The sequence below is a fragment of the Tinamus guttatus genome, unplaced genomic scaffold (assembly GCF_059628265.1).
Source record: "Tinamus guttatus ecotype Peru unplaced genomic scaffold, ASM5962826v1 Tinamus_guttatus_pri_ptg000451l, whole genome shotgun sequence".
NCBI classification, from domain to species: Eukaryota; Metazoa; Chordata; class Aves; order Tinamiformes; family Tinamidae; genus Tinamus; species Tinamus guttatus.
Window position 1 is genome coordinate 1,721,986 of NW_028288985.1, and position 27,408 is coordinate 1,749,393.

The 27,408-nt window shown below is 35.8% G+C and overlaps 1 protein-coding gene across 1 annotated transcript; it reads left to right on the forward strand.

Annotated features, from left to right (window-relative positions):
• Positions 1-2,922: 2,922 nt before the first annotated feature.
• On the forward strand, positions 2,923-25,480 carry APPL1 (adaptor protein, phosphotyrosine interacting with PH domain and leucine zipper 1). The gene is made up of 22 exons (XM_088532052.1): positions 2,923-3,024; positions 7,631-7,729; positions 8,572-8,631; positions 8,943-9,014; positions 10,132-10,219; positions 11,301-11,342; positions 12,138-12,196; positions 12,645-12,791; positions 14,338-14,420; positions 14,521-14,679; positions 15,497-15,685; positions 16,524-16,566; positions 17,108-17,164; positions 18,325-18,416; positions 18,846-19,028; positions 21,216-21,265; positions 21,671-21,845; positions 21,950-21,986; positions 23,270-23,416; positions 23,650-23,700; positions 24,034-24,123; positions 24,800-25,480. The coding sequence occupies exons 1-22, from the start codon at positions 2,971-2,973 to the stop codon at positions 24,947-24,949; spliced, it is 2,127 nt and encodes a 708-aa protein (XP_088388178.1). The 5' UTR covers positions 2,923-2,970; the 3' UTR covers positions 24,950-25,480.
• The last annotated feature ends 1,928 nt before the right edge of the window (positions 25,481-27,408 follow it).

The following is a 27,408-nucleotide window of genomic DNA, read 5'->3' on the forward strand; positions in this document are numbered from 1 at the left end:
TAACTTTTTTAAGGCAAGAATGCTTCAAAACTTTTAACCATGATTTTCTTATTAAAATCCATGAATAAAAGCAGTTAGTTAATTCTTGGCCGAGGTAAAAGCTTTTTTGAATCCAAGAAGATTAAACAAACATTGAGAATTTTGAGGTCAGTCTAGGGATGGCACTAGCAAAAGTCTGAGAAGGCAAATAAGGCTTACCTTATCCAAACAGCTGCTTTCACCCTCCAGCAGAGGCAAAATGTTCACTCCTTTAGGTTAGCCATCTGAAAACCTCTAAAGGGCTGTTGGCTGCTCTTCTCCCTGTTTGCACAATGTCAAGTGTCAGTTCATCACATTCTTAACATTTCCTAGCAATGGTTTATACAAGAAGGAGAGGGGGGAAGAAAAAAAAAAAAAAAAACACAGATTAACAAAAATACATACCTCACTGAGAAAACTACTGAAGAGGGGGCTCGGAAGAGTTCTTTAACTCATTACTACCCAAACTCATCTACTTCCATCAAACTTGAACCTCAAATAAAACTTTTGATGCTTTCCAATATTTATAAAAATGTACATAAAAAATAAAAACAAGATTGGTAAGATATTACACAGCCTTTTTATGCAAAGGTTTTACTTAGAAATCCTAATTCAAAAAAGCTTCATTCTACTACAGAATTCAAAAAGTCACCAGCACTTCCTGAATTATTAACTCCAACAGAAACTCCCAAAACATTTTTATGCTACATGCCAGTGGAGGTACAAGAACACATTTCTAAATATTAAAGGCATTAAAAAAAAAAAAAGAAAAGAAACATTTAATTATGTGATTTAAGAGCTGTTCTCCTTAATTCACAGCAGCTAAACAAATGCATTTTTCTTCTGTCACTTCAAGGTATAAAAATCCAAAGGTAAGAAAAACAACTCCATTTAAAGTTACTCGCTACCATCATTAATTCTGCTAAGGAAATGTACTATACATATAGTATGCAACAGACAGCATTTTTTAAAAAACAGAAGACAGCTATAAAAATTGTTCACAAGTTAGTTGATCTCAAAACTAGAAAAGTTGGTGTATTTATCAGTCAGGAGACAATGCTAGCAACTATGGAACCAATCACAGCTCATGAATACTTGAATATAAAGACCAAACAAGAAGCTGTAAAACAGCTTGCAAGATAATTCTATTATTACCCTCATGTGACAGGGAAAGAACAGTGACAGTGAAGTCAGTGAGGCAACTTGCCTCAGGCCACATGAGTCACCAGTTGAGCTGGTAAACTGACTGACCCAAGTTTTAACTTTGGCAACTCCTCACCACTCTCTTTATTAAAAAAAAAAAAAAAAAAAAACACTCAAAAAGCTTTGCATACAATCTAATGCCAGCCTTTCCTTTCATCTACTTTTAAAAGTAAAATGTTATCTCACACAAACATAGAAGAGGTCTTTATAAAAAGACTGTACAACAGTTAATCATTTACTCTGGCTAATTTAGCATGATTTCTAACCAGGTTTTATAATAAGCCGGCCCAGCCACAACGTATAAAAAGAACAAGGAAAAAGGGAACAGTCTCTTTTCCTGATCCCTAATAATGTATGCATCTAAAACACTACTGATTTCAAATTAAAATGTAAAACATCATCTTGTAACTTCATAGTTACAGAGTACTAGTTCCTAAACACAAATATACAGTACAATATAGTGTTACTTCTGTTGGGTATTTTATAAAGCATCTTGTGCAACACAGCATATTTTCATGTTTTTAGACAAGTGAAATTTTAGATGTATTTAATTAGCAATTTATACAAAAATAATTTAAAATACAGTAACTTGGATCAAAACACCATAGTCTCAGCGCGGACTCAGAGGGGACAATGATCTGGTTCAGTTCCAATAGGCCCTCACAGTAGTCTCAGTCCTTTAGAACTGGTCACCCATCTGCAGCAGCAAGCTGATCCAGGTCAAGAAAACAGGAAGCCCTTTACGGCTTGTACTCTCCTTCTGAAGGAGAAAGGCCAGTCTCAAGGTGTATTTCCCTTTGCTGTTCAAGACTCATTCAAACAACAGAGTCTGCAGTTGAAACTGCAGCTTCATGACAAAACAAAACACCCTGAGTGTTTATGGATAGAAATAAATCCTTTCCTGCTAAAAGCTAAAATCAAGCTAAAAGTTAATCAGTGGTGAAAGAAAATGAGACAAAACTAAAATGGGATATCTCAAAAAAGTGGTGATCATAACGCTCAGGAGAGTGCAACAGATGCTGCTACCATGACAAGGCTACAATAGCATTATTCTGCCCCTACATATATACATAGAAACACACACAAACTTTTTTTTTTTTTTTTTTTTTTTTTTTTGAGGAAGGAATGTAAAGAGTAGTAAAGGCAGGACTAGAGGAACATACTGACTTAACACCTTAATAAACAATGTCTGCAATCGCAAACGCAAATAAAGTCAAATAAAAAAGGAAAGCAGCATTTTCCCAGCATCTTCACCCGTGGGCCACCTGTGGCCATAGCCGCAGGACTGCACAGCTCTTCACCTCAGCTCAGACACGGCCCTGCGCTCCTGACTCACCTCCCCAGGCCAGGCAGCCCAGAAGCACTGGGTGCTCTCCCGAAGGGAGACCCAAACCCCTCTTCTCCACTCCCCATTTTACTGACTAGGGAAGGCGGCGAGGCTGCGCTGACAGGGCCAACTCGCAGCGGACCACAAGCCGCGGCGCGACCATTAACGTCTGCCCCGCGCGCCCGCGCCCTTCGTGCCTACGCGCGACGCACGCCCACAGGGCCCAACGCGCACGAGCAAACAGACAGCCACGCCAACCAATAAGAAGCCGGGCAGCCTAAAGGAGCCACCAATGGAAAGCGCGCACGGGGAGGGGGGCGGCACCTCCGGCGCCAGGCGGGGCGCCCGTGCGGGGAGCGCCTGAGTGGCGGGCGGGGGCGCTGCGCGAGCTGCGGCGGTGCCAGGGCTGCGCGGCCGCCGCCATGCCCGGCATCGACAAGCTGCCCATCGAGGAGACGCTCGAGGACAGTCCGCAGGTGAGGGGCGCGCGCAGCCCGCTGGGGCCGATCCGCGCGGGGGCGCCGGGCCCTGCGCGCTCCCCCCGCCCGCGATCGTTTCCTCGCGGCGGCGTTGGCGGCCGTTGGCAGGGAGAGGCCCGGCGCGGAGTCGCCCTGTCGCCCTCTCCCCGCTGCGTGGGCGTCGAGGCCCGCGGGCTGCGGAGCTGCGAGCCTAGCGGCGCCTTCCCGGGGATGCTTCTGCATCGGGCCTCGGCGCAGCAGTTCCTGGCTGCCCTCCCTGCCTGACGTGTGAGCTTTATGTTGCAGACCTCGACTTGAGAAACCCCTTTTCTCAATCCTTGACTCCTTAAGGAGAGTTGCAATATCCCTGTACTTTGCTAAAAGGGCAAAAGGTTTAATAAATAAATGTGAAACGCAGTTACTGGGTGATATTATTGTGAGGCTTCTCGATGCAGTGAGAAAATGGGAAATGTGTGGTGCTGAGAGGCCTCTAATGGCTGTTTACTTCCAGTTCTATTGCTTGACCTCTATCAGTGATACTGTATATTACATTTCCTTTTCAAATTATTGTTAAGCAGGAAATGCTTATTCAGTTGTGCTGGTTTCTCTGGCTGGCAGCAACAACAAGGACTTTGTACACACTCTTCCTAGGCATGCAAAAAAGTTTACAATATAGTTTTCCATATGCCAGCGGTTAGAACTAGTAGTGTCCTTGTTTTGCTGCATTGTTTGTGCAGGTGAGCAAGACTTCCTATATGTAAAACATGTGGACAGGCACATACATTCCTCAGCTGTCAGAACAGAAACTTTGACTTGTTTAGTATGGATTTTTTTACCCATCACACGACAACCATTTTTTAACAAATCCACATCAAGTCGAGGGCCTGCTTAGAAAAGACAGCAGAGGAAGATGATGTCAAAAGATCCCGCTTTCCAACAGTGTGTTTTGTGTAACTCTAATGCAAGATGTCACGCTGAGCTTCAGATGAGATCTATCCTGTAGTGTAGTCTCTTGCCAAGGGACTAGAACTGAGGAAATTTCAAAAAGAAAAAAAATCCCAAATGCACTGTAATAATATTAATTGAACAGAACTGCCCGTGAAAGATCTGTTCTTAGTGTATAATAATCAGAACTGCTCATATTTATAGGAAATGTTATGAATCCTAAATTTATCTTGCACATGACAAGTGGCTGTACACTTTTTTTTCAAGTGCTTTAGTCCAGGATGTCACTAGGGAAGCACATGAAGGTTACATATTGGAACAGGATTGTAAATTCTTTTACTTACTGGCTCTCCCTTTCATTTAAGGTTAACTTTGATAAATACTGATTAGTTGTGTCTAACACAGCTCAATGTTTACTTGTTAATGTGCAAGATGATCGAATTAGCTTATACTTTAAGTACAAATTTTACATCTTTTAGCCAACCTAGTATTTATGACTGGAAAAATATGGAAGATTAGTTTCTCTTATTTTGAAATCAGTGCAGTTAAAGACACTTTAGTCACTGTCAAATTTTACTGTTCTGATTCTGGTAGTGGATAGTATTTGATGCCAGAAATGGCAACAAGTGTTGCTTGAGGAAAGAGAAAACTGCTCTGTTCAGGAGTTACCATGACTTTCTGATTATGATGAAGTGTTTGAGAGGTTTTGCTGTAGTATCTAAAGAAAACATCAGTCTAGATATTTGTTTAGTGCTGAATTGTGGACTGTGTGCTTTTAAATGTGATATTTATTTAAAGTAAATCTCTTAAACACATCAAACTTGTTCTGCATCTGAAGGAAAGAAAAGTCTCTACCATGGCAAAACCATTAACTTCATCTTGATGCAAGATAAAAATCTAATCACTCTGGCTTTAAACATAAACCAAATACCAACTTTTCATTGTTTTGCTAAGCAAAATAGCTTGATTCAAATACCAGTTAACTTAGTACATACATTGCACATATACTCTCTGTGTGTGTACATATATTTGTATTTAGAGAGAGTTTCTGCTCAGACTTGATCTATTTGCAAATCACTACACAATAAAACAGCCAAGAGACATGACAGGACAGGCTCTGCCTTATGTGACTTACAATGTAATCTGTATGATGAGGTGGAAAGCTTAACAATTCACTGGCTTCCCTCTAGGTGACTGCCCGGTATACCTTGTCTCTGGTAGCTTCTAGTGTACCTGCTCGTATGAGATGAAAGCATTTCAGAACATACAAAATTTCTTAACATTTCGCTAAAAACAACAGTAAACAATTCCTCTTACTTCTAAGCTATGCAATGGTCTGTCATAACTTGTTTCCAAATTTCAGATTATTTTCCTTCCTTCAACATGATATAGGGTCAGTTTGAAGTTTGAGGATCAATAGCTGATAATTTTTACAGTAAAACACAGAATGTCCTTTCTTCTGCAGTTTTCTGTTTTAAAAAGTGAAGATAATCTGGAAACCCAGCATGATATTCCTTTCAGATTGTAAATTGCTAGTATTGCTGTTGAGGTTTAAAGGTCATGAGTATACCATTTGGAGGTTACGGTGCTATAGAACTTTTTGTTCTGCATTCTGTCTTGTCTGTCTGCTTTTTGGGAAGAGTCACAACTATTAGGTGATGCAACACACCTGGCAAACATTTGAGTTCATCTCCACCTCTTTGCTCCTCCTTCCATCCTCTACACCTTTTTCTACCTCTCTTCTAAACTAGAACCATCATTAAAGTAATTTATTTTGTTCATGGTGTGTTTGGTTTTGTTTTTTTGGGGTGGGGAAGGAAAGTAGAGGGGGTTATTTTGTAAGCATTATGTGATACCATATTTGTGGGACAACCAGCCATTCAATCCAAAATAAATGAAAGGTTTTCATGTCAAATGAATGATAAGTGGCATACTCTTTAGTCACTAGTAATTCACTCATTTGTACTTCCTGAACATCATTAAAAGCAGAAGAAGAAAAGCAGAAGGTCAGAAAAAGAGATGTGAAAGACCTCCATGCTTTAAAGGGAGATGGGCTACATTCCATGTCACTTCAGGACAACTGTTTAACATAACAAGAACTTCTAATAATAAGAATTCCACATATTTTTTAAATAGCGTGATCCAAGGTTTTTCACTAACATCAGCAGAAGCTTTCCTGTTGTCCAGAGCCACTGCATCGAAGTCTCACTTTTTTGTCCAAGGTTCCGTAGTTCTGTGCCTTCCTCTTTGAGGAAACTGATGGTATTTAACCTAAGGTAGACCAAGAAAAGAGATCTTAAAATTTCCATTTTTACAAATAATAAATTGTGAGGAAAAAAGTGCAGTTATTTGTTTTTTTTGTTTGGTTTCTTTCTCTTTTTTTTTTGGTGTTGTTTTTTTTGTCTGTCTGAACTTCAGTTTTAGTCTGAACCTAAAAATGATCCAAGTGCTCTTTCCAAAACATCACTAAAGGATTTATTTCTCACAGGTCTCACAGGTGATGTTATTGTTTCTAAGTCCGCACATTCCAACTAATACTTTAGTGTAAAATTTCGTAGCTTTTATTAGGAAAGACAAAAGTAGCCGGTGCAAAGATACAGGTACACTCTAAGCTCATCCCATCCACAATTTTCTCTTGCTGGAAATAAACTATTGGAAAGCTTCGTGGTGAAGAGGAACTCTGCCTGCCCCTGCAAAAGCAATGCAGGAGAGTAAGCATCTCATTTAAGTTCAAGGGCAAATTTTACTGGAACAACCTGATTGTCTCCTCCAGCAAAGTCAGTCATTTCGTTACAGGGCAGAGCACTGAATTTCATTTATGTTGATTTAAGCAAGGGTTCAAACACGGTCTCTAATAGCATCCTTCAGGCCAAAAGGGAGAGACAGGGACCCAGGACTGGATGGGTGGACTACAAAGTGGGAAAGAGGGCAGGATACAAGGCAACAGTCACAAGTTGTAGCATGAGAAATTATGAGCATATATAAGAACATAAATTATTTGTAAGAGTGGTAAAGCATTGGATCTGCTTGCCTAGAGAGGGGTGGATTCTCCATTCTTTGGAGTTTTTTAAGACCTAACTGGATAAACCCATCAGCAACTTAATCAACTTTGAAGTTAGCCCTGCTTTCACCAGGGGCTTGAAGTAAATGACCTTCAGTGGTCACTTCCAGTCTACATTATTCTGTGTCGTTTACAAATCCTGACAATCTCAGGATTAAGTCCTGTTGTATTATGCTAGTTCGTCCATGTCACTGCATATTCCTTTGAGCACAAGCCCCACATGACTTGGCAATCTTGAAGCAATAAATTTTAGTTCTGCTTTTTCCTAGTTCCATAAGGTCTACATTATCTTTTGAAATCGAAAAAGGCCTTTTTAAGTGATTTGATTCCTCTTTCAGTTATTCTAGTTTAATATCATATATTTTACACCAGCCTTTTTTTTCACCCATTTTCCTTGGTCCTTTCTGAAAACATATCTTAAGAGATACGCTAAACTAGCATATCTTTAAGACAGTATTTTATTTTTTGATATGAAACTTGTATTAACTACTTTAAACCACTTTTAAACTTTTCAGTAATGAAACCAGAAATAAATGCTACTTAACCTTGAAATTTGCTTTCATTTAAGTACTGCTTTGTTAACTTGACATATTAAGATTTTGACTTTCATTTTTACAGACCCGTTCTTTGCTGGGTGTGTTTGAAGAAGATGCTGCTGCAATTTCCAATTATGTCAGTCAGTTATTTCAAGCAATGCACAGAATATATGATGCCCAGGTAATGTTACTGATATTTCTGAATGAGCCAGACATTTCATATCTTTTTTAAAAAATATTATAAACATTATTATTTTCTCATCTCTAAAATGCTTGTTAGAGCTTGCTGTCTTGATCTTAGTGTGCACTTTAGTGTGTAGTAAGTGGGAGATTATGATGAATATATTGTAGGGAACACTTCTCATGTATAAGTTACCGTACTTTTAAGTCAAAAGCAAAAGTTTTTTTGTTTGTTTTTGTTTTTATTTTTTTGTTTCTGTACAATTCGTATATACTTGGACTGACTTTTACTGTCATGTTTACTTTCATGGCTGGTGTAAATATCGTGTGTTTGCTGTTCTGCATTTTTATTTTATTGTCTTGCTATTTTGCTTCTTATTTCTGTGCTTTCTGCTTTTCAAATGCATCCTGAAAGATGAGGTTGTTCTTTACCGTGAATCTGCTAATTATGTCCTGTGTGTGTACAAGCACAATCAAATTGTAAATAGGTAGTTTTGAGGTTCATTCTAAATCTTTCCTTCAAGTGTAAGAAATGCCTAATATTAATTAAATGCAAATCTGTGCAGTGTAAGATTAAAAATATAGAATCATTGTGCATAATTCAAGCTGTCAACCTGATATTTGTAACAGTGAATACTCACCTTAAATAATAGTAGAGAAGTAGAAGAGCAGATGGTTAGGTTTGCTGAAGTCTAGCCCTTTGTAATCAAAATTTCTGCTTTAAGTTCCTTATCTGTAGCAGTTTCCTCTTCAAATCTGTACCAGCTTCCTCTTCAAATATGTAGGCGTCTTTTTATTGATTTAAGTCAACAAGTAACAAGCTTCATTTTGCTTTTTGATCAGAATGAATTAAGTGCAGCAACTCATTTGACTTCAAAGCTCCTGAAAGAATATGAGAAGCAGGTATGGTAGAAATTGTTGTTTCTATGTAACCTGAATTTGTACTGTTTCTGTTCTGTCCTAGCAAAACACAGTGTTCCCAAAATCTTGAATGTTATCATTAATTTTGAAGAGAGACTTTTTTAAAGGAGAAATATTTAGCATTTTCCAAAATAATACTTTTTCACAAGAGGGTAAAAAGGTACTTCTCAAAGTGGTGTCTTGCAGTGTATCATAACTGGATAATGTTTTCTTACTTAATTAATACAACTTTGTGGATGGCAGAAAGCACTGCAACCAACATGACTCCTCTTTTTTTTTGTTTGTTTTTGTAGCGTTTTCCACTAGGGGGAGATGATGAAGTTATGAGTTCTACTTTACAGCAATTTGCAAAAGTGATAGATGAGGCAAGTGCTTGTGTTTATTTGACTTACCTTTCCAACTTTTGTTTCTCATGTGTAGACTTTGACTTACTTAATGATCCTGGTTTCCACTAAGACAATACATAGGTGAATGGCTTTTATTCATCAGTTTTGCACATACATTTAAAGTTCTATTACCTGAAAACAAAGAATCAATTCAGTAAAACTGAGATACATTGTTCAGAAAGAATGCATTTTAACTTTCTGCAGGTACTGTCAACAAACATTACAGAATTGTAAATAGCGACCATATTTTATGGGGGTATTTGTAATGCCTGATTTCTGATACCTAATTAATTTAGGAGCCTCTTGCTGTCTTTGTTAGAGACAGCAACTGACTCTGAGTGATTGACTCCTTTGTAAAACAACAGAGCATCTCTCTCTCTCCAGTTGAAACATTACTTTTACATGGTTTTGGGAGGATGAACATATTTGTTCTCCTTCTGTAATTTGAGAAAGATAGGCTGTGGTGTAGCTATAGGGAAACAGGAGGAATTAAGTACTTATCAAAAGGTGTAAGGACCTTTAGCATGATCCAGTAACACAGAACAAAATTAGCAGTAGTAGTGACAATACTTTAGAAGAACTCTGAAGGTCTTCTAAAAAAAGCTAGTGATGGCATCAGGAAAGTATGAAAGAGTATGGGGAGAACAGATTGCTGAGTTGTGAGAATATGATCCTGAAAATCAAAGATAAGTTTTCAAGAAGATGAGGTGACTGTTGATTTTAAAAGTCTAATAAGACAGCGACAGTTGGCCATTAAATTGATTTTTCCCCCAATCTAACTTTTTAAGTAGGCTTAATAATTATGTTAATACACGTCTACATAGAAATAAGAAAATAAGAAAGGTAATTTATATCCATATATATAACTTAAAATTTGTAAAGTAAAGTAAACTTCTTAAATAACTAAATCTTTGCTGCTAAGAAGTAGTGCTGAATGTTCTTTGAAGTAGTCTGAAAATATGGCTGAAACTGGTCAAAACTCCATTCAGGCTGTAAACATCACCTTTAACTGAAAGTAATATCTGTTAATACTTGTTTATTCCTTTAAATCTCAGCAGTTTTCCTAAAATTTCTTGCTCTGTCTTCTCTTTTACAGCTCAGCTCTTGCCATGCAGTGCTATCAACTCAACTCGCAGATGCAATGATGTTTCCTATTACCCAGTTTAAAGAAAGGGATTTAAAAGGTATAGTGATCAAAGAAATACAATTTTAATCAACAGCAGCAATAACAAAACCACAGCATTTCATTCCCATAGTTCTTATTCTTAGTAGAACACACTGCTTATTTTTCACCTCTTTCTTAAATGAATGCAACCCTCAGATTTTTTAATATATATATTTTTTCTACTCATGAGACTATTACTGTTGAAGAAGACTATCATTGTTTCAGTAAAAATATTTCTTACATTTTGGAAGCAAACTTACCTACTATTCAAGATGAACCTTTTGCAGTTACCATAAGCATTAGATTGCCCATATTAAATAAAATCTTGCTTTTAGTTTAAATAATAATTTTCAGATAATTTGCATGTTCAGGAAATACTTGTGTATACTACAGTACCATGACAATGGCTGGGCTGAACTCAAAGACAAAATACCAAAGTTATAATATTTGTTATAGTGTAAGGATTTAGCAAAATAGATCTTCAACCCTGCTGGTAAAATAAATAGCTTCTGTAGATGGCTACAGCTTCACATTTTTGTGACAACCGTATCATGTTCTGCCTGGCCTAAAATATATAAGATATCTTAAATTATGATTATACTTGACATGTTAAATTGGATAGACTGTAGTGACAAGTTAACTTGGAATATAAATTATGAGTAATAAAGTAATCTTGATTTGTAATGTAAACATCCTAGGGTGGGCATACCTACCGTGTTTTTTAAGTCTAAATTGAAATAAAACTTGTGACTCTTAATTTTCCAGCTTTTTATAAATCTTGGAAATTACTTTTTTGGCATTAGTTTGTTGTTAAATTATGGACTAAATGGATTATGCTCTTTGGACAGGAGAGTATCAGTATCTCAAGGCTAAAATTACTCCTCAGAGTATAACATTTTTGGTAGGCCTGGCAGTCACATAAATGAGACCGATGGCTCAGTAGGAAGAGACTTTCCCAGCCACATAATGCCTCTGCTGATAATTCAGTAAGGAACAAGGGGTGAATTACAACAGTTCACTAATGAAACAAGGCATGAGAAACCTTAATACATGAATGTTATAATACATTAATTTATTCCAGGTGTTTTTATTTTTTTTAGAGATACTAACCCTAAAAGAAGTTTTCCAAATTGCAAGCAATGGTAAGTGTAGAATACTTAACCTTATACATATTACAATATCATAAGCATTATCAAAGCTATTGTGTTTCAACACTTGCTCAGAAAATTATTCAAGATATTTGCGTAGTAACTAGTAGTGACTAATAAGGCTGTATTTTTTCAGTGCTATTTAGGCATCCAGCTTTCCTTAGCTCACTTGTCCATTGCAACTTTGTATACCAAAGGGTTAAGGTGATTTGACAGTACTCTTTTCTTGCAGTACTTTGAATGTGTGTAGATAGGTAGTTACTAAATAATTTGGGATTTTGCTAACAGAATTACAAAAAGAAAAGTGTTAGCTTACTTTCTAATTTAGTAAATATGAATTTTGCATCCATAAAATAATAGCTTGATCGTTTTTTTCCTGTATTACAGTTCCTGACTCTTGTATTGTCAATAGCTACTTTTTTAGATAGCTCTCTAGATATTTTTTAAATTCTTAGTTAAAGATTCTGCCTTTTTTATAGCTAGTTTGATTGCTTTAGAAGCAAACAGATTAGGTAAAGGTTTTCATAATGGAAAGTTGTCTATTTACAGGAGGTTCTGCCTTTGAGGAATATTAAATGTTGAGGAAAAATAGGAACAATTTGACTGTATTTGCATCTGTTTAGAACTTTTCTTCAGCTGAAGCACTTGTGTCAGTGAAGTAATTGTGAAGATGCAAGGGCAACTTGTGAGGAGTTTAATATGGAAGAACTTTGCAGTCAGCTTGCTCTGTATTAACATACAGTGATATAAAAGTTTCTCTGTTTCATAAATTCTTTTTTGTTTGCCTAGACCATGATGCTGCCATTACTCGATACAGTCGGTTGTCAAAAAGAAGGGAAAACGAAAAGGTTTGTAAAACAAAATGTGTTATATAAAAACTTCAGAGGAGTTAAATAATTTTAATTTAGTATATATTTATGGTAGAAGATAATGTGCAACAGATTTCACTTAAAGTCTGATAGCTGATGTCCTAGCAGTGCAGACAGTTTTATTCAGAACACAAGACCATATCTCCCCAATTCACATTTGTCTCGTAACACTGAAAATGCTAAGAGGTAAAAGTTGTGATATTATATTCAAGTTATTTTGCTTAAGAACCACTCTTTCAAAAAATATCTGATTCTGTTTTTCATGTATATCTCAACCATAAATTGCAGAAGGGAAATTGTGGTGACTGAGGATAAAACCTTGCTGTGCTGTTTCTCCATGTTGTTTGCAACGCCAGCCGGAAGGCATGTGATGAATACCAAGTCTCAAATATTGTTTCCCTCCCTCCCTCTTCCCTTGTCTCTTCAGATCAAGGCAGAAGTTACCGAAGATGTATATACTTCCAGGAAGAAGCAGCATCAGACCATGATGCATTACTTCTGTGCATTAAATACTCTCCAATACAAAAAGAAAATTGCAATGCTAGAACCCTTGCTAGGATACATGCAAGCTCAGGTAACTTCCTATTCTGAAAGCTATACGTCTGGACTGAATAAAACGCAAAAATGCTTTATGAAAGTTGATCTAATGAAATCCATTGCAAGATTTCTTTTGCAATCCAAGGAAACAAAGCGGGTGGGGGAAAGAAACAGCACCTTGTCATTCCTGAAGCTGTCGTACCTGTTGCCGTGAACATGTGTCACTACCTAGCCCTAGTCTTTCCCTGCTCAGAGTATGAGGGGTTTTTGAATCTCATTATGACATGCCACACTCTCATGGGAGAGTCTTTTGGGAAGGTCTGTGTTTCAAATACAAACTCCAAAACTCAGATGCCTAAATTTAATGCTATACCTGTATTTTAGGTACTAGTTTTTTGTTTGTTTGTTTTTTCCTTAGTTTCATCAGTAATAAGAATAGCTGATTAAGGCTGGAGTGTATTCAGCATAACAGAAATGCACCTTCTCAGAAAGTACTGCAGGCAGTTTAACTTTGGCAACTGTTCTGAGACAAGATAATTGTCAAGAGTCATGTAACTACTACATGCAAGCAAGGATGTGAAAGAACTGGAATGTTCGAAATAATGCTGGTTGTTTTTGGTTTAATTAAAAAAATAGTGAATAATTGGTTAACTTAAGAATGAGTACAATAGAAAAGGCAAGTCAGATTTTTTTTGAGATTTCATTTAGCTAAATATGCTAAAAAAAAAGAAAAAAAAAAGGGGAAAAAAAAAGAGGGGACGAACTTTCCAGAGCCTGGCACTGCAACAGTCTGCTATATAGGAATCAACTCCTATATTACACCTGAAAGTTTTCCATGTACAAGAAGAATTGTTACTTCTTTTTCAAACTTTGCAGCTTGCATGTAACAACTAGGCTCCGGATATTTTCTGTAACAAGGTGCAACCTGTTGTTCAGGTTTTTGCTGAATCTAAGAATGAAAAGGGCAGAGCTACTCCCAGTGGTTTCCTCTTCTGATATTTCATGAGACTAAATGTAATGTGTACAGTAGTAGTTTTTCCGTATGAAGATTGAATAATATGCTTTAAGGTAGATGTGTCTGTTCCCCATGGCAGGGTCTGAAGTTGGAGCATGGCCCCAAGCCAGTCCTCACAGCCAGTCTTGCCACCTCCCCCCCCAAAAAAAGAACAGGAACAAAAATAAAAATAAAGCTACCTGTAATATAACAGGTAGCCTACTGGCAGACTTTAAGCTAAGCAAAAGTTCTGTACACTTTTGTGTACAGAGACCACTGGATCACCAAAATCCACTTACCCCTCCACCTTCCTCAGGGCAGTTGCCAGCTGGATTAACACTTTTCTATATTTTTTTCCTGAGGTGTCTCCTTAGGCATAATAAATCCCACTTCAAAGTTGACGTCAATCTTCACCTGCAGACAAAAATAAAAAGTTGTCTTTTGCCTGTCTTACTGAAAGGCATTGGTGGGAATGAGGGATGAGAACGAGTATCTCTGGGAAGCTTTACCACATAGGGTTCCATGTGATAATTGTTTATTATTTAGTTTTATTCATGACTAAATTCTCACCTTTCCTCCTCTTTTTAAGATAAGTTTTTTTAAAATGGGTTCAGAAAATCTTAATGAGCAGTTGGAAGAATTTTTGACCAATATTGGCACAAGTGTACAAAAGTAAGTCATTTTTGTTAAATTTTGAACCATTATCAAAACACTTATTCTTCTGTTTCTGCTTGTTAATATATTATCTTTGTTAATAAATACCTTACCTTAGTGTTCGCAGGGAAATGGACTGTGAAGTAGAAACCATGCAACAAACTATAGAGGACTTGGAAATAGCTAGTGATCCACTATATTTGCCTGATCCTGATACTACAAAATTTCCTGTTCATAGAAATCTAACACGGAAAGCTGGCTATCTCAATGCAAGAAAGTAAGACCTACCTATTATTGAAGACTTCTAACATACTTAATTTTAAAAAGAAAAAGCAATAGTAAACAACATCCAATAAAGCTTTGGGATTCAAGTTGCTAATGAATTACAGTAAGGGTCTGTGGAAATAAAAAACAAAATCATTCACTATTAACTTTAGCAGGCTTTTCAAAATGTCTGTCTTAATTTTATGAGATAGACTCTGGTCCACTGGAGGGAGCTGTTATTCTGTGTATATAGAATCAAGTTGTTAATTTTTATATTTTTTAAAAGTTATGAAACTGTTTTTTTTCCTTATTTACTATGTAAATATATTTAATTTCCTTAATTTAAGAAAATATTATTTCTCTAACTTGTATACTTATATAGCAAATTCCACATGCAAGCAGAATTGTTTAAAAATTGAGATTTTCCAATAACAATTAGAATTCACGTTGACTGAATTTGAGGTATGAATTCTTTAAGCAGAAAACAATTGCAGTAATTGCAAGAGGAGAGTATCCTAACGAAAAAAGATGCTAAAGTTCACGGGTTAGTGATTTTTGGTGTCAGGTTGTTGTTTGTCCTGCAAAAGGAAACACACTCTAAGCACAAATTGGGAATTTTGTTGAACGGTATAGAATAGATATAGATTAATTAAACTTGAGAAGGAAAAGCAACTAATGAAAAGATACTAGTTTATCTGTAAAACAAAAAAAAAAACAGGTTTTCTGAAGTGGCCCAGTGGTTTGGTCATGTAATTTATTTTCATATCTGTATATTTTCTAATATACTGAATTCCTAATCTACTAAATCGGAATCTTTTTTCATGTTTCAGTAAAACAGGACTGGTATCTTCCAGTTGGGAGAGACAGTTTTACTTCACTCAAGGTGGAAACTTGATGAGCCAGGCAAGAGGTGATGTAGCTGGGGGACTTGTCATGGATATAGACAATTGTTCAGTAATGGCTGTGGACTGCGAGGACAGGCGGTATTGCTTTCAGATAACATCCTTTGATGGTAAAAAGTGAGTATTTTTTATTATTGTTATTTGTAAGTAGTAATGTACTCACTATTTGAGACAACACAAATAGTCGCTGGATTATAGCTTGATAGATTTTGGGGGTATTTTTTATAAGCAAAACTGGGATTTCTTTTACCTTGGTCTGATCTTATCTTTTATGAACTTCTGCTAATGTAGCTGAATCCTACTTCAGAATAAAGTTTCCCTAATCAATTTAATGGTTTCATACACGTAGCTACCACATAGAAATTTGGATTTTTACTTGTGAAAAAACATAAAATTTGAAACACCTTTTCTGGAGATCACCAAAATAGTTATAATTATTTGGAAAGACTGTGATATTAGCATATGGAATAATCCAATTTCATATTTATTTTGTGATTTTAAAAGTAGTTTTGATAATTTTGTGAAATTATTTCCATAAATTCTAATATTCTGGGAATGCTAAATAAGGCAAGTTTGATTTTAGTGAAATGCTTTGGATTTCTGTTAGAGAAATTCTATCTTGAAACCTCCTAGCTTCTTTGCCATTCATAGAGTTCCTATATGCTATTTTTTAACATTTGCTTTTTAATATTTATATATATACATTTATATATATCAGTAGGTCAAACTTTTGGGTTTGATCTTTTGCAACCATTACCCTTATTGCAAAGGATATTGCATGGTGTTACGATTCTGTCTAAACCTCACATGAAAAGCCTATCCAATTTTTTAATGTTTATTAATTTGTGCAACATAGTATCATGCAAATGAATGAAGTGTTGAGTCTGAATATATTTGTGAGGCATTTCAAATAAATTTAAAATAAAGGTTTTCTTTTTTGTTGTTTCTCTTTCAGGTCTTCAATCTTACAGGCAGAGAGTAAAAAGGATTATGAAGAGGTAAGCTTACAGCAGGTTCACATGGAGTCAAATGATCTTCTGTTGTGCAGAAGAAATATGCCAGCTGAGAAATACCAACCTCAGATACTAGGTCAACAATCCTATGTTAACTACATTGTAAAAAATGTGGGGGTAAAAATCAATATTATAAAAATCAATAATAAAAATCAATTTTATGCTGTTTCTAAGATTTTTAGGGGAGCTTTGTCTGTTGAGCCCAGGTTCATTAGCAGGTCTTTGCTTGCTTGAGCTCATCTAGTATCCTAATTCTGAAGCTTTTGCCCTCACATGCTCCACCAAAGGAAGAGAGTTTGTAGCCAGTTCAGGTTCATGACTTCCTGAGCTGCAGCTGCTGGCTTGTGTTTTGGACCTGCTCTGGCTCAATGAAACAGCATTGCTGTATGCACATAATTTTTCTAATTTTTCTCCTTCGGAGAAAATCTGAAAAGCAAGGAGCAGGAGCAAATGATTAAAAAAAAAAACCACAAAAACCAAACAAAAAAGCTACAGCAGGCTTGACACTTTGTTTTTTCTTTTTCAGTGGATATGTACAATAAACAACATATCTAAACAGATATATTTGAGCGAAAATCCCGAGGTAACTTTTATAAAATCTATAGTATAAGTAATAAGTTCACATGTAGATATGCACAAAAGTTAAATGAGGTCAGCTGGATCTAACTGGATTGCAGAGAACTAAGCTGAGTACTTTTGACATGTCCGTTTATAAGCTTTTCATGATACGTATTGACAGCACTTCATGAATTTATAAATGGATGCAGTACATTGTTTCTTTCATCTAAATGTTTATATAGAAAACATCAAAATGTGACTTTTATATTTGGTATAACATTTTGAAAGCTTCAGTGTCCCATATTTGTATTTTTGATAATACTTCATTACAAATTAATGTGGTGAATGTCTGCATAGATACATCAAATTTCTACTACTGTCAATGTTCTGAATTAATATAGTTATTTGGTAGGAAAGACATTATATTGTCACTTTAGTAAAGTTCTTTACTTATTGAAGAGATACAAAGCAATAATTTTATGCCTGCCTTCTCCTCTATTCCTGACTGCTTTGCACTCTTTCTGACTTCCTTACTCACACACTTGCCCAAAATGATATTTCTTCATTGTTTGGTCTCTTGCACAGTATCTCTCCAAAATCCATTTTTCTCAGAGACTTTTTCTTTTGGCTTCAACCCATGCAGTGAAGTCATCGACCTAAATATTAATGCTTTAAAAATAGTAATATTATGAGAGGTTAAATTGGATTTTTTAAAGATGCCCATCTTGAGTCAAGGATATTGACTTTCTATTTCTTGCTATTGGATGCCAAAATTCAGCAGGCAAAAACTTAGAGATAAGGCATTTCCATTGTAACAATGTTTGTTGATGCTTATTTGAAACACGTACTTTGATATATTTCAATCCATCTTCCTTGCAGATGTTTAAGTCAGATTCTTAGGATTGTTAAGCATATAAATTGCTATATGCAGCTTTCAGGTACACAGTCTGCTTTATGCCTTTATTTTTTCAGTGCCTTTGCCCCTACAGGTTAAAATGTATTTTAGCAACCTTTGAAGTCTTGGTATCTTTATTCAACCTGCCCTTGTTATTTAAGTCTTTCATTCATTTTATATAGCTAGTATCTTTTGTTTCTGTCAACTATGTATACATAAAAGCTAAAATTTTAAAATTTACTTTAAGGGAAATGTTTTCAGCTATACTTTTTCCCAACTATGTACTGCAGGAAATAGCTGCACGTGTAAATCAGTCAGCTCTGGAGGCTGTTACTCCATCTCCGTCCTTTCAACAGAGGCATGAGAGCATGCGGCCACCTGCGTAAGTTACTGTAGTCATTTGAAGAGTAAATCTATGGAGAACCCAAGTTCTCCGCACTGGCTAGGCAGTTTTGCTAATTAAGTCACATATTGTTTTTTTTTGTTGTTGTATGTGTGTATTCATAATGAGATTTTCCTTAATGTGTCCAGCTCCTGGAAGCAGATCCCAGATTGTAATAAATTTCATATGTAATTGTTTGTTGATGTTTTAAAAATCTGATTCAATTGTTAAAGCAAAGTGTAAACTGGTTTAGTTACTTAAACTAGGAACCTCGACTACATTTGTATTTATATTCTGTTCATTTTTTTTAGTTTTTGTCTTGTTTTATATCCTAGTCTTGGAATATTAAATATGTCTTCCATTTGAATTAATTTCTTATAAACCAACGTGATATTAAGATACGCATAGTTTGTTTTTGTTTTATTTTAGACAATCTCGTCCCCCTGCAGCTCGTACTAGCAGCACAGGGTCATTGGGATCTGAAGCGGCAGCATTATCGGCACTTTCTTTGGATTCCCTCGTTGCCCCTGACACTCCTATACAGTTTGACATAATATCTCCAGTCAGTGAGGATCAGCCTGGTCAAGCAAAAACTTCAGGGCAGTCGGGAAGGTAGGAAATCTAGAGACAAGTGAAAGAATCCTAAAGTTAATGTTAATCTAAAAAAATGTTTAGGCTACAACTCCAGTGCATACACAGCCTTTGTTCTGACTTTCTTGTTAAAAAATTTGCAGGGACCAAACAAAACATTTTCCTTTTTTTTGGTTAATTACAGTTGTAAAAATGTAGAATTTCTAAATACAGTAGATTCAAGGTGTAGTTTTTTACCTTTGGAGCAGCTTTTCTTGCTTTAACAGCCAGTGCTCTTTTTTTGCCTTTTTTTTTTAATTATTTGGTTTCACAAAGTATTTTCCTTTCCTATTGCTTGCTCACCCAGCAGCATGGGTATTTCCTCTTGGAAACTCAAGAGAAATTTGGTAGCCCTGCCTCCAGGTGATGATGGCATACGATGACACTCCTCTTACCTTGAAAGGTGAGTGAAAATGATCTAGGCTTCTAGAGTAATTTCATATACAGAAAGTTAAAATTGTCTAAGAGCTTTACCCAAAGTACAAAATGCCTTTGCTCTTAACTTAATTTTTCTATAATCTTCCCATTCAAATATAATAAAAAGCTTGTAAATATACATTGCTTTTCTGAAACTATATGTACAGAATCCATATGCTAAGAAAGCATATTTGCTGATCCAGCTGCTCTTAAGCTGAAAGCTACTTTCAGTGACTTCAGTCATAGTGTGTATCCCTCTTTCCCCTAAAAAATATTAAAATTTTCAGTTGTATTTCATAGATATGTAGCAGTATAGATGATATATATTCAACTCTTTTTTCCCCACATTTTTTTTTTCATTTCTTACAGCAGGATAGTTATGACTAAGGAAGATTGCTAAATCTGCAATCTCAAGATCCAAATCCTTATTGATTAAAAGAGATATGAACTGTATTGTATTTTAGCAAATGGAAAGCTTAACACTTTAGCTAAATTAATGTTATCAATTATAATTTTATTCTAGAAAACCATCCTAGTATATGGAGTTGCATTCAGTATTCAATTAGCCATGCACTCTCAATACCTGCAGTATTTGGTCAAGATAGGTAATGTACTACTTTATTTTTGAAAGGACTTTCCTTAGCTTCTGATATACTGCTGGCATTTTTTTTTCTTCTTGAATGTTTTCCATTGTTCCATCTAATCCTAAAGGACAAGTCTAAGCAATAACAGATACTAATAGCAAGAAACTCCCTTTGCCATATTTACACAAGTCAACATTTAATGGGAAGATTCTCTTTTGAATCTGTGTTATGTGAACATTGTAGCACTGAAATGTTGACTTTGCAGTTCAGTCTAGAACAGTTATTCCTATAAATCAGACATCTCCTAACTAGGATTTCACTGATAAAAACAGCAGTTAATAAGGTATGTGAATGAACAAGAGATTCACATAGAAGTTTTTCTCTGATTTAATGCTTTCAGAGCATTTAATAGAGATGTAACCTCTCAATATTTCTCCCCTTAAAGCCTAATTTGAAGCTTACCTGCTACCTCAACCATGGCTTTTTCAACTGCCAGTTAGCCAAAGAAATAGGTTTTCTACTCTTTAGAAATTTGAACTATTTTCTTGTTCTCCATATTCTATTCTGAAAAATGTAGACTTAGAAGCCTAGAGTATTTTCACTTTTCATTGTAACTGATAGAAATTTTGTCTTTAAGAGACAGAAATAGCCACATTTCTCTTGACCCTCTAGGAGTAAAACCCCAATGGTTGTTTTCAGAGAGCTGCATCTGAAACAAAAACAGTGACTTCTCTTCAATAAGTAATTCAAGAGCTTGAGACAGTGACGTGTGCTGCTTCTACTGAGTACTGAAAGGACTGGCTTTTGGCTCTACTTCCTGAGGATTCAGTGAGATGTCATCCCCTAAAACTGTGCTATTTCAAACTTTATAGCAAGGTTGTGTCCCATCAAGCCTTAATTTATGTATAAAAAATACCATGTGGACCCAACTTTCTGTGGCAGCACTAAGAAAATAATATCTACCATTTTTTTCGTGTAATTTGAGCTTTTAAATGCATTGATTTATATCTTACCGCTAATTTTATGATTCATCGTGCCTTATTCCTCCAGTTGTAAATCTTTTAAATTATTATGCGATGTTTTTATTTGACACAGCGTGAGACTAGGTTATTCAGTAGTTGGTCTTGTGATCTAATTTCTGGTTTAATATTTTCATTTTTTTTAATAGACGCACAAATCCTTTTGGTGAATCTGGAGGCTCAAAATCTGAAACAGAAGGTAAAACAAAAATTTTACTTCAATGCAAAATGATGTAGTTAAATAATTCTTAAAATAATGTGCAAATTAATTTGGTAATTTCTCCTTACCTGTAGCTTCTTAGCTACATACAAGACACACAAGACTGAATTAGATTGAATAGAATATAGGATTATATAAAAGTCTGTTATAAATATTCATAAAAGTTTTTAAAATAATTCATTGCATATTTTGTATTTGTTAAATCAAGTGGAGAGATATGTGGCTTGTATTTAATAATTGTACTTGTAATTCATAATTAAGAGTAGTCCTTTTTCAACTTGAAGTTTGAACTTCTCTTGACTGTAATCTTTATCTCTGAAAAGATATTTTTGAATGAAAGACCCAAAACCGAGTTAGCTCATTCAATACTTTTGTTTGTCTTAGATTCCATCCTTCATCAGTTATTTATTGTAAGATTTCTTGGCTCTATGGAGGTGAAGTATGATGAAAGTCCAGATGTTGTTTATGAAACAATGCGTCAAATTCTAGCAGCTCGGGCCATTCATAACATTTTCAGGATGACAGAATCACATTTATTAGTCACTTGTGACTGTTTAAAGTAAGTGTGCTTTTTAACTTCAAATGATGCTTATTTATAGAATGATCCTCTTGTACTTTGGTAAAATTTACTTTCTGCTCTGTTTTTTAAAAACAAATTTTTAGGTTAATTGATCCACAGACAACAGTTACAAGACTACGAGTAAGTAACATAACATTTTAAGATAAATATCCTGCAATTTTGTTATTTTACTTTCTAAATAAAACTACTAGATAGTTACAAAAGACACAGTCAGTATGGAAAATTATCTGGAGATCTCATTGAAATTAAGAGTAATGAAAGCACATTAAAATAGAAAAATACAAGAAAATCAGGTTTGAGGGGAGTGATTTCAGTGGATGAAATAAACTTTTCGAATAGATTTTTTTCTGATTTGATAAGGTAGGATCTTAAGAAAGCAATACATATTATATCTTAATGATATAATTGAGAGTAAATATTCTTATGATTAATAGAGAGGTAATAACATTAAGATTGGAGTTGATTGAACTAAGTCAAGAGTGGTTTTATTTTGCTTTTTTAATGCATAATTACATTGAGAATAAAATTCTTAAAGGATATCAAAGATGGCCAGCTTATTTCTTCAGTAATAGCAGTCTTTAATATTTTAAAACTGATTTTTAAAAAAAATAGTACAATCATTTTTAATTTAAGTTAATGTGTTTGGACTTTTTTTTGAGACATACACTCTGTCAAGGTCTCTGAACTATTTAAATATCTTTAAAAGGAACTCATTTAATATGTGAAAACTCCTGAGATTACAAGTGGTGCTTTCTTTTATTTAATCCAAAACTGCCCCAAAACTGTGAACAACTGAACACCTGCACAGTATTCTAAATAAATATGTTTATGTTTTGGAAAAACACTCTTAATTGCTCTATTTATATCAGCTATCACCTTCAGAATTAAAAAAAACAAACAAAAAACCCCTCTATGTTAAGTCTTAAAACAAAAATGCATTTGAAATTTCTAGCTAAGATATGAGAATGCAAAATACCTTTATTGGAATAAGAAAATGACTTACATAGCTGAGAAGAGGTGAACTAAGTGCAGTAAAAGTTCTGGAGAAGTAGCTCCTTACCTGGGACCAAATACTGAAAGCTTAGCTACTGATCGAATTTGTACAAATGATTTAAGGCAAAAAAATAAAATCACATGTAGAAAGGTAACTGAATCTTACTGCAAATGTGAAGCCATTCTTTCAGGTGGTGAACATGTTTAATTATTTTCCTTTGTTTTGCATAACTGAATTCTCCCTTTGCAACTTACTGTTTGTCTTGGATAAAAACATGTTTGATATTTAAATTTTTTCTCTAGTGTCATTGTGTGTTTATGATGTTCCAGTAGTCTACAGTAGACTGAAATCTCACCCAGGAAAGTGTTTGGAGCCCATTTTGATGTCTCCATGTTGGTTCATTTGGCAGTTTCCGTTGCCCAATGTCGTGCTGTACGCGACGCACCAGGAGAACAGGCGCCTCTTCGGCTTCGTGCTCAGAACGGCGGCGGGCAGAGCCGAGAGCCGCCACACCTCTGTCTGCTACATATTTGAGTCTAACAACGAAGGGGAAAAGGTACTGACCATGGATACGTTGTTCCTGTGGTTAACCTGACCTGCATTTCAGGAAGTTAGAGCCCATTCAAACTGTCTGGGATAGCTGTGGGTTATGTACATAAAACTGACAGTTTAAGTATTTGCAAGGACTTTATTGTGCTATCTTAAAAAATCTAATTTTGGAATTGGGTTTAGTTTTAAACACATTTTATTATATTCTTATTAATTATTTCAAATTTGATTTCTGTTTAGATTTGTGACTCTGTTGGATTGGCAAAACAGATTGCTTTTCATGCAGAGCTGGTAAGGCTGTTTTGGGAATCTTTGGGACTAGTGGGGGGAATGTGTGTTCAATACGTGTAACAGAAGGTTTTCTGCAAGACACTTACCAATGGAATAATATTGTCATGCAGGAGCCTAAGGCAGGTGGTGCATGGAAACATTAGCTAAAAAGATTTTCTGCCAAGGTTAACTGTCGAACAATATTCCTCATGAATACAGCTTGGTACAATCATGCCACTCCTTTAAAAAAGAATAATCTAAACTATTTTTTTTTAAGCAAATTCATATAAATAGGTAGCATATCAAAAGTCTCAGGCTGTTTTTACTTATTTTATTTACATATTTTTCCCTTAGGATCGAAAAGCATCAGAAAAGCAAAAAGAAATAGACAGAGTAAAAGAGAAACAACAGAAAGAACTCAGTAAGCAAAAACAGATTGAAAAGGTACATTTCCTTATTATTTCTTAATACTTTTTTTTTCTACTTACTAACTTTCAGATTGTTCTCTGTAGTTTTCTACTCAAAACTTTAGCATCATATTCTTTAGGACAAATGCATAGAACATTATGAAATTAAGTTCATTATTACAAATACTTCCTGTATGGATTTTGTATAACTTTTTATACTAGTTGTTAAAAGCCCCTTTCCTAGGCGATAAGCCCCAAAAGCTCTTTACAGAACCTCTAAGAGCAGTTCTCGAAGGAACAGCTATCAAAGGGCCCCAAGTGTAAATGCATCTGTGAGATGATGTTCACCTTATGTGACTGCAAGTTATTATCTGCCCATGTAGTGAGACGCATTGTTTGATGTTATGTTATGAAGAAGGAGCTGCAGGGAGCAGGGGCAAGCCAAGGTGCTGCTTCTGAGCTGCTGTGTTTAGGACTGTAGGTACAGGTGTGTTAACGTGCATTAGCTTCTTTCTAACACTGCCAGCCGGCTACTGAAACTAGAATGTTTTACTTTCCTATCAACTCCTTAAAGCCCTCTCTACCAAAAAAAAGTTTAGTGATAACAGAAAAGATATTTTACGAATTGTAATGATGGTATCCTGTTACATAGAGGACTGCAAAATGAGTATTATTTTTCTGATTTCCTCCCCCCCCCCACCTTCTCAAATTAGGACTTAGAGGAGCAAAGCCGTTTGATAGCTGCTTCCAGCAGAGCAAACCAGAGCAGTGGAGAAGGACAGTTTGTAGTCCTAAGCAGTAGCCAGTCAGAAGACAGTGATTTAGGAGAAGATGGAAAGAAGAAGAGAGAATCAGAAGCCTGAAGTTGCCTGCTTCATTGAAACTGGAATCATCGATATATCTGGGCAATTGGCACAGTATCTACAAGAAGCAAAATATAGGTGGAGGGTCTGTTGTTATATAGAAGACATCCCAATATGTAGACCCCCTTATGCCTTGACTTTTCTTTCTTATTTCCATTTTCTTGTCTGCATAATTTCTGTATGCCAGATCAAGCATGGTGATGCTGCCATGTTTACTACAAAATTACAGCTTCTGAAGGCTTCTCTGTAATATGGAAAAAGTGGGGTTTTATCTTCCACTTACCTGGCTGTGCAGCTGACTGCTCTTGAAGCAAGAATTAGCCTCTCATTGGACTTGAACAATACACCAAAATTTGTTTTTTAGACTGCAATATGCAGAACACCTTGTTGGAAACAAAAGTGGATATCCAAATAAGATAGTGCTAAGTTTTACCTAACTGTTTTTGCAGTTAACCGTTCTTAGACTTAGAAAGAAAAATCCTTATTATTGTCAGTGAGATGTGCATTAGTTCTAGGTGAAAATATTTTTTTTGCATACTACATTGTATGGTACTGCCTTGATTATTGTTGAATATAATATTGGAAGACTTATCCAAACAGGAAAAAAAAAAGTTAAACCTAGAAAAGAGCTGAAGAGAAGATACAGTTGCATCTTTCTGCATAAGGAATGTATAGCTCATTCCTTATCAAATGGTAGGAATAATGTATCTATTCTTGTAGCACAAGTGCCATGTTCTTGCTTTTCCCCAGTACTTGTAAGCCTTTGCATTCACTTTTATAAAACATGCCTACAGTTGCAAGAACAGCTTGAATATCATCATTGGATCTTCTGAATGCTTAAAAGCCTTTTCACCTGTTCACTACCCTTACTGAAAATGAATGGAGGCTCTTGAGATCTTTTCATGGCAGAATATTTTGCAAAAAGAATTAAATAGCTCTAAAGTAAAAAACTATGTAAATCCTACATCCTAAAGTCAATACCGTAAAGCAGTATATGTTTACAGCTCTTAAACCTCATCTCCATTCTCTATACCCTGTAATATTTATTTTCTATAGTACTAAATGTGTACTTACCTTTCAATTCAGAGCAGGAAAATTGTTTTAAGAGAGATTTATTTTTGCACTAATTACTATATATACTAAAATGCAATAGAACAGAAGACGTCTCTAATAGTGGTATGAAAATAATAGGAAATGTAGAAAGATAAGAATATACTTATAATCCCAGTTATATTATAACAAGTACAAGTGCTTTACAGTCCACTGCAGGGTCTTTCAGAGTATTGGTGTTCAGGGACAGACAGTTTTCACAGTACTTCTTACCACTGGTGCTGGCCCAGTCTGTCACAGTTGGAGTTCCTTGGTGCTGCTAAGAGAGAGTGAGTGGTCTTGGTATCTACTTGATGCCTGCAGGGGCATGGGGGACATCCTCATGCATAGGAGTTCCCTTGCATAAGCTGAAGGCAGCAGCCCCCTCCCCACTTCATCGTGGAGAGGCAAGTTTCTGTGCAGAGGTTACCTGCACCTGGCTCCTGTCACAGGAGAGCAAGGGGGATGTTACCTACCAGCCCAGCCTGCTGCAGGAATAGCAGAATTTGCTGCTTTGGAGCTGCTGCTGCGGGAGGAGATAGAGCCAGGGCTGTCAGCTGCTGCTACAGGCACTGAAGGACATGGATGGGACTTGGAAGCCTCAGAAGCAGTCACAGTGCTTCTATCTTCTGAGAGAGGTTCAAGGGGGAGAATGATTTACAAACAAACCTCCATGTTCTCCTCCTGCATTACAGCTCCTGTTCCTGTATATTTTTCATGCCCAAAGAAGTCAGACAAGTGCTGAAGTACCTGTTTTTCTCATTGCCTAGTCAGGCCAAATGATACTGGCCTGTGGCCAACCTTGGCCAGCACACTGTCAAATGGACCACACAGATCTGAGGCTTTGTACATTATCTAAGTGGCATTTGTATTTCATACAGAATTTTGCATTCTCATCTCTGGCTTTACTTAAAAAACTTTTTTAGTAGGCAGCAAACATGAATTGTCTTCTTCATGTCTCAGTCTAGGCTTACAAATAATTGCACAGGAGCCAGATTGTCCCTTCAAGTTGATACAGATGGTGTTTTTTTTTTGTTTTTCTTTTGTACTTGGTGGTATTTGTCTTTTTCCAGTACATGCTGAAAATGAACTAACTTTGAAACAGCACAAGACGAATATGAAGTCACTGGTCTCCAGTTTTGAGAATTTAGTCATACAGTTGTCTGAGTAAGAGTGATTAACAGCTGACAGATTAGCAATGTCATCAAAAATAATTTCTGCTGTGTAGCTTCTAAGTGTTCCTGTATTAGCTTACTGAAAAGATGTTACCTTTTCTTCATGTTTATTATTAATGTTTTAGATGATATAAACTTGCAATGATAAGGCAGAAAAGCAGGAAAGAGTAAGCTGGCACCTGAACTTACTGTGAT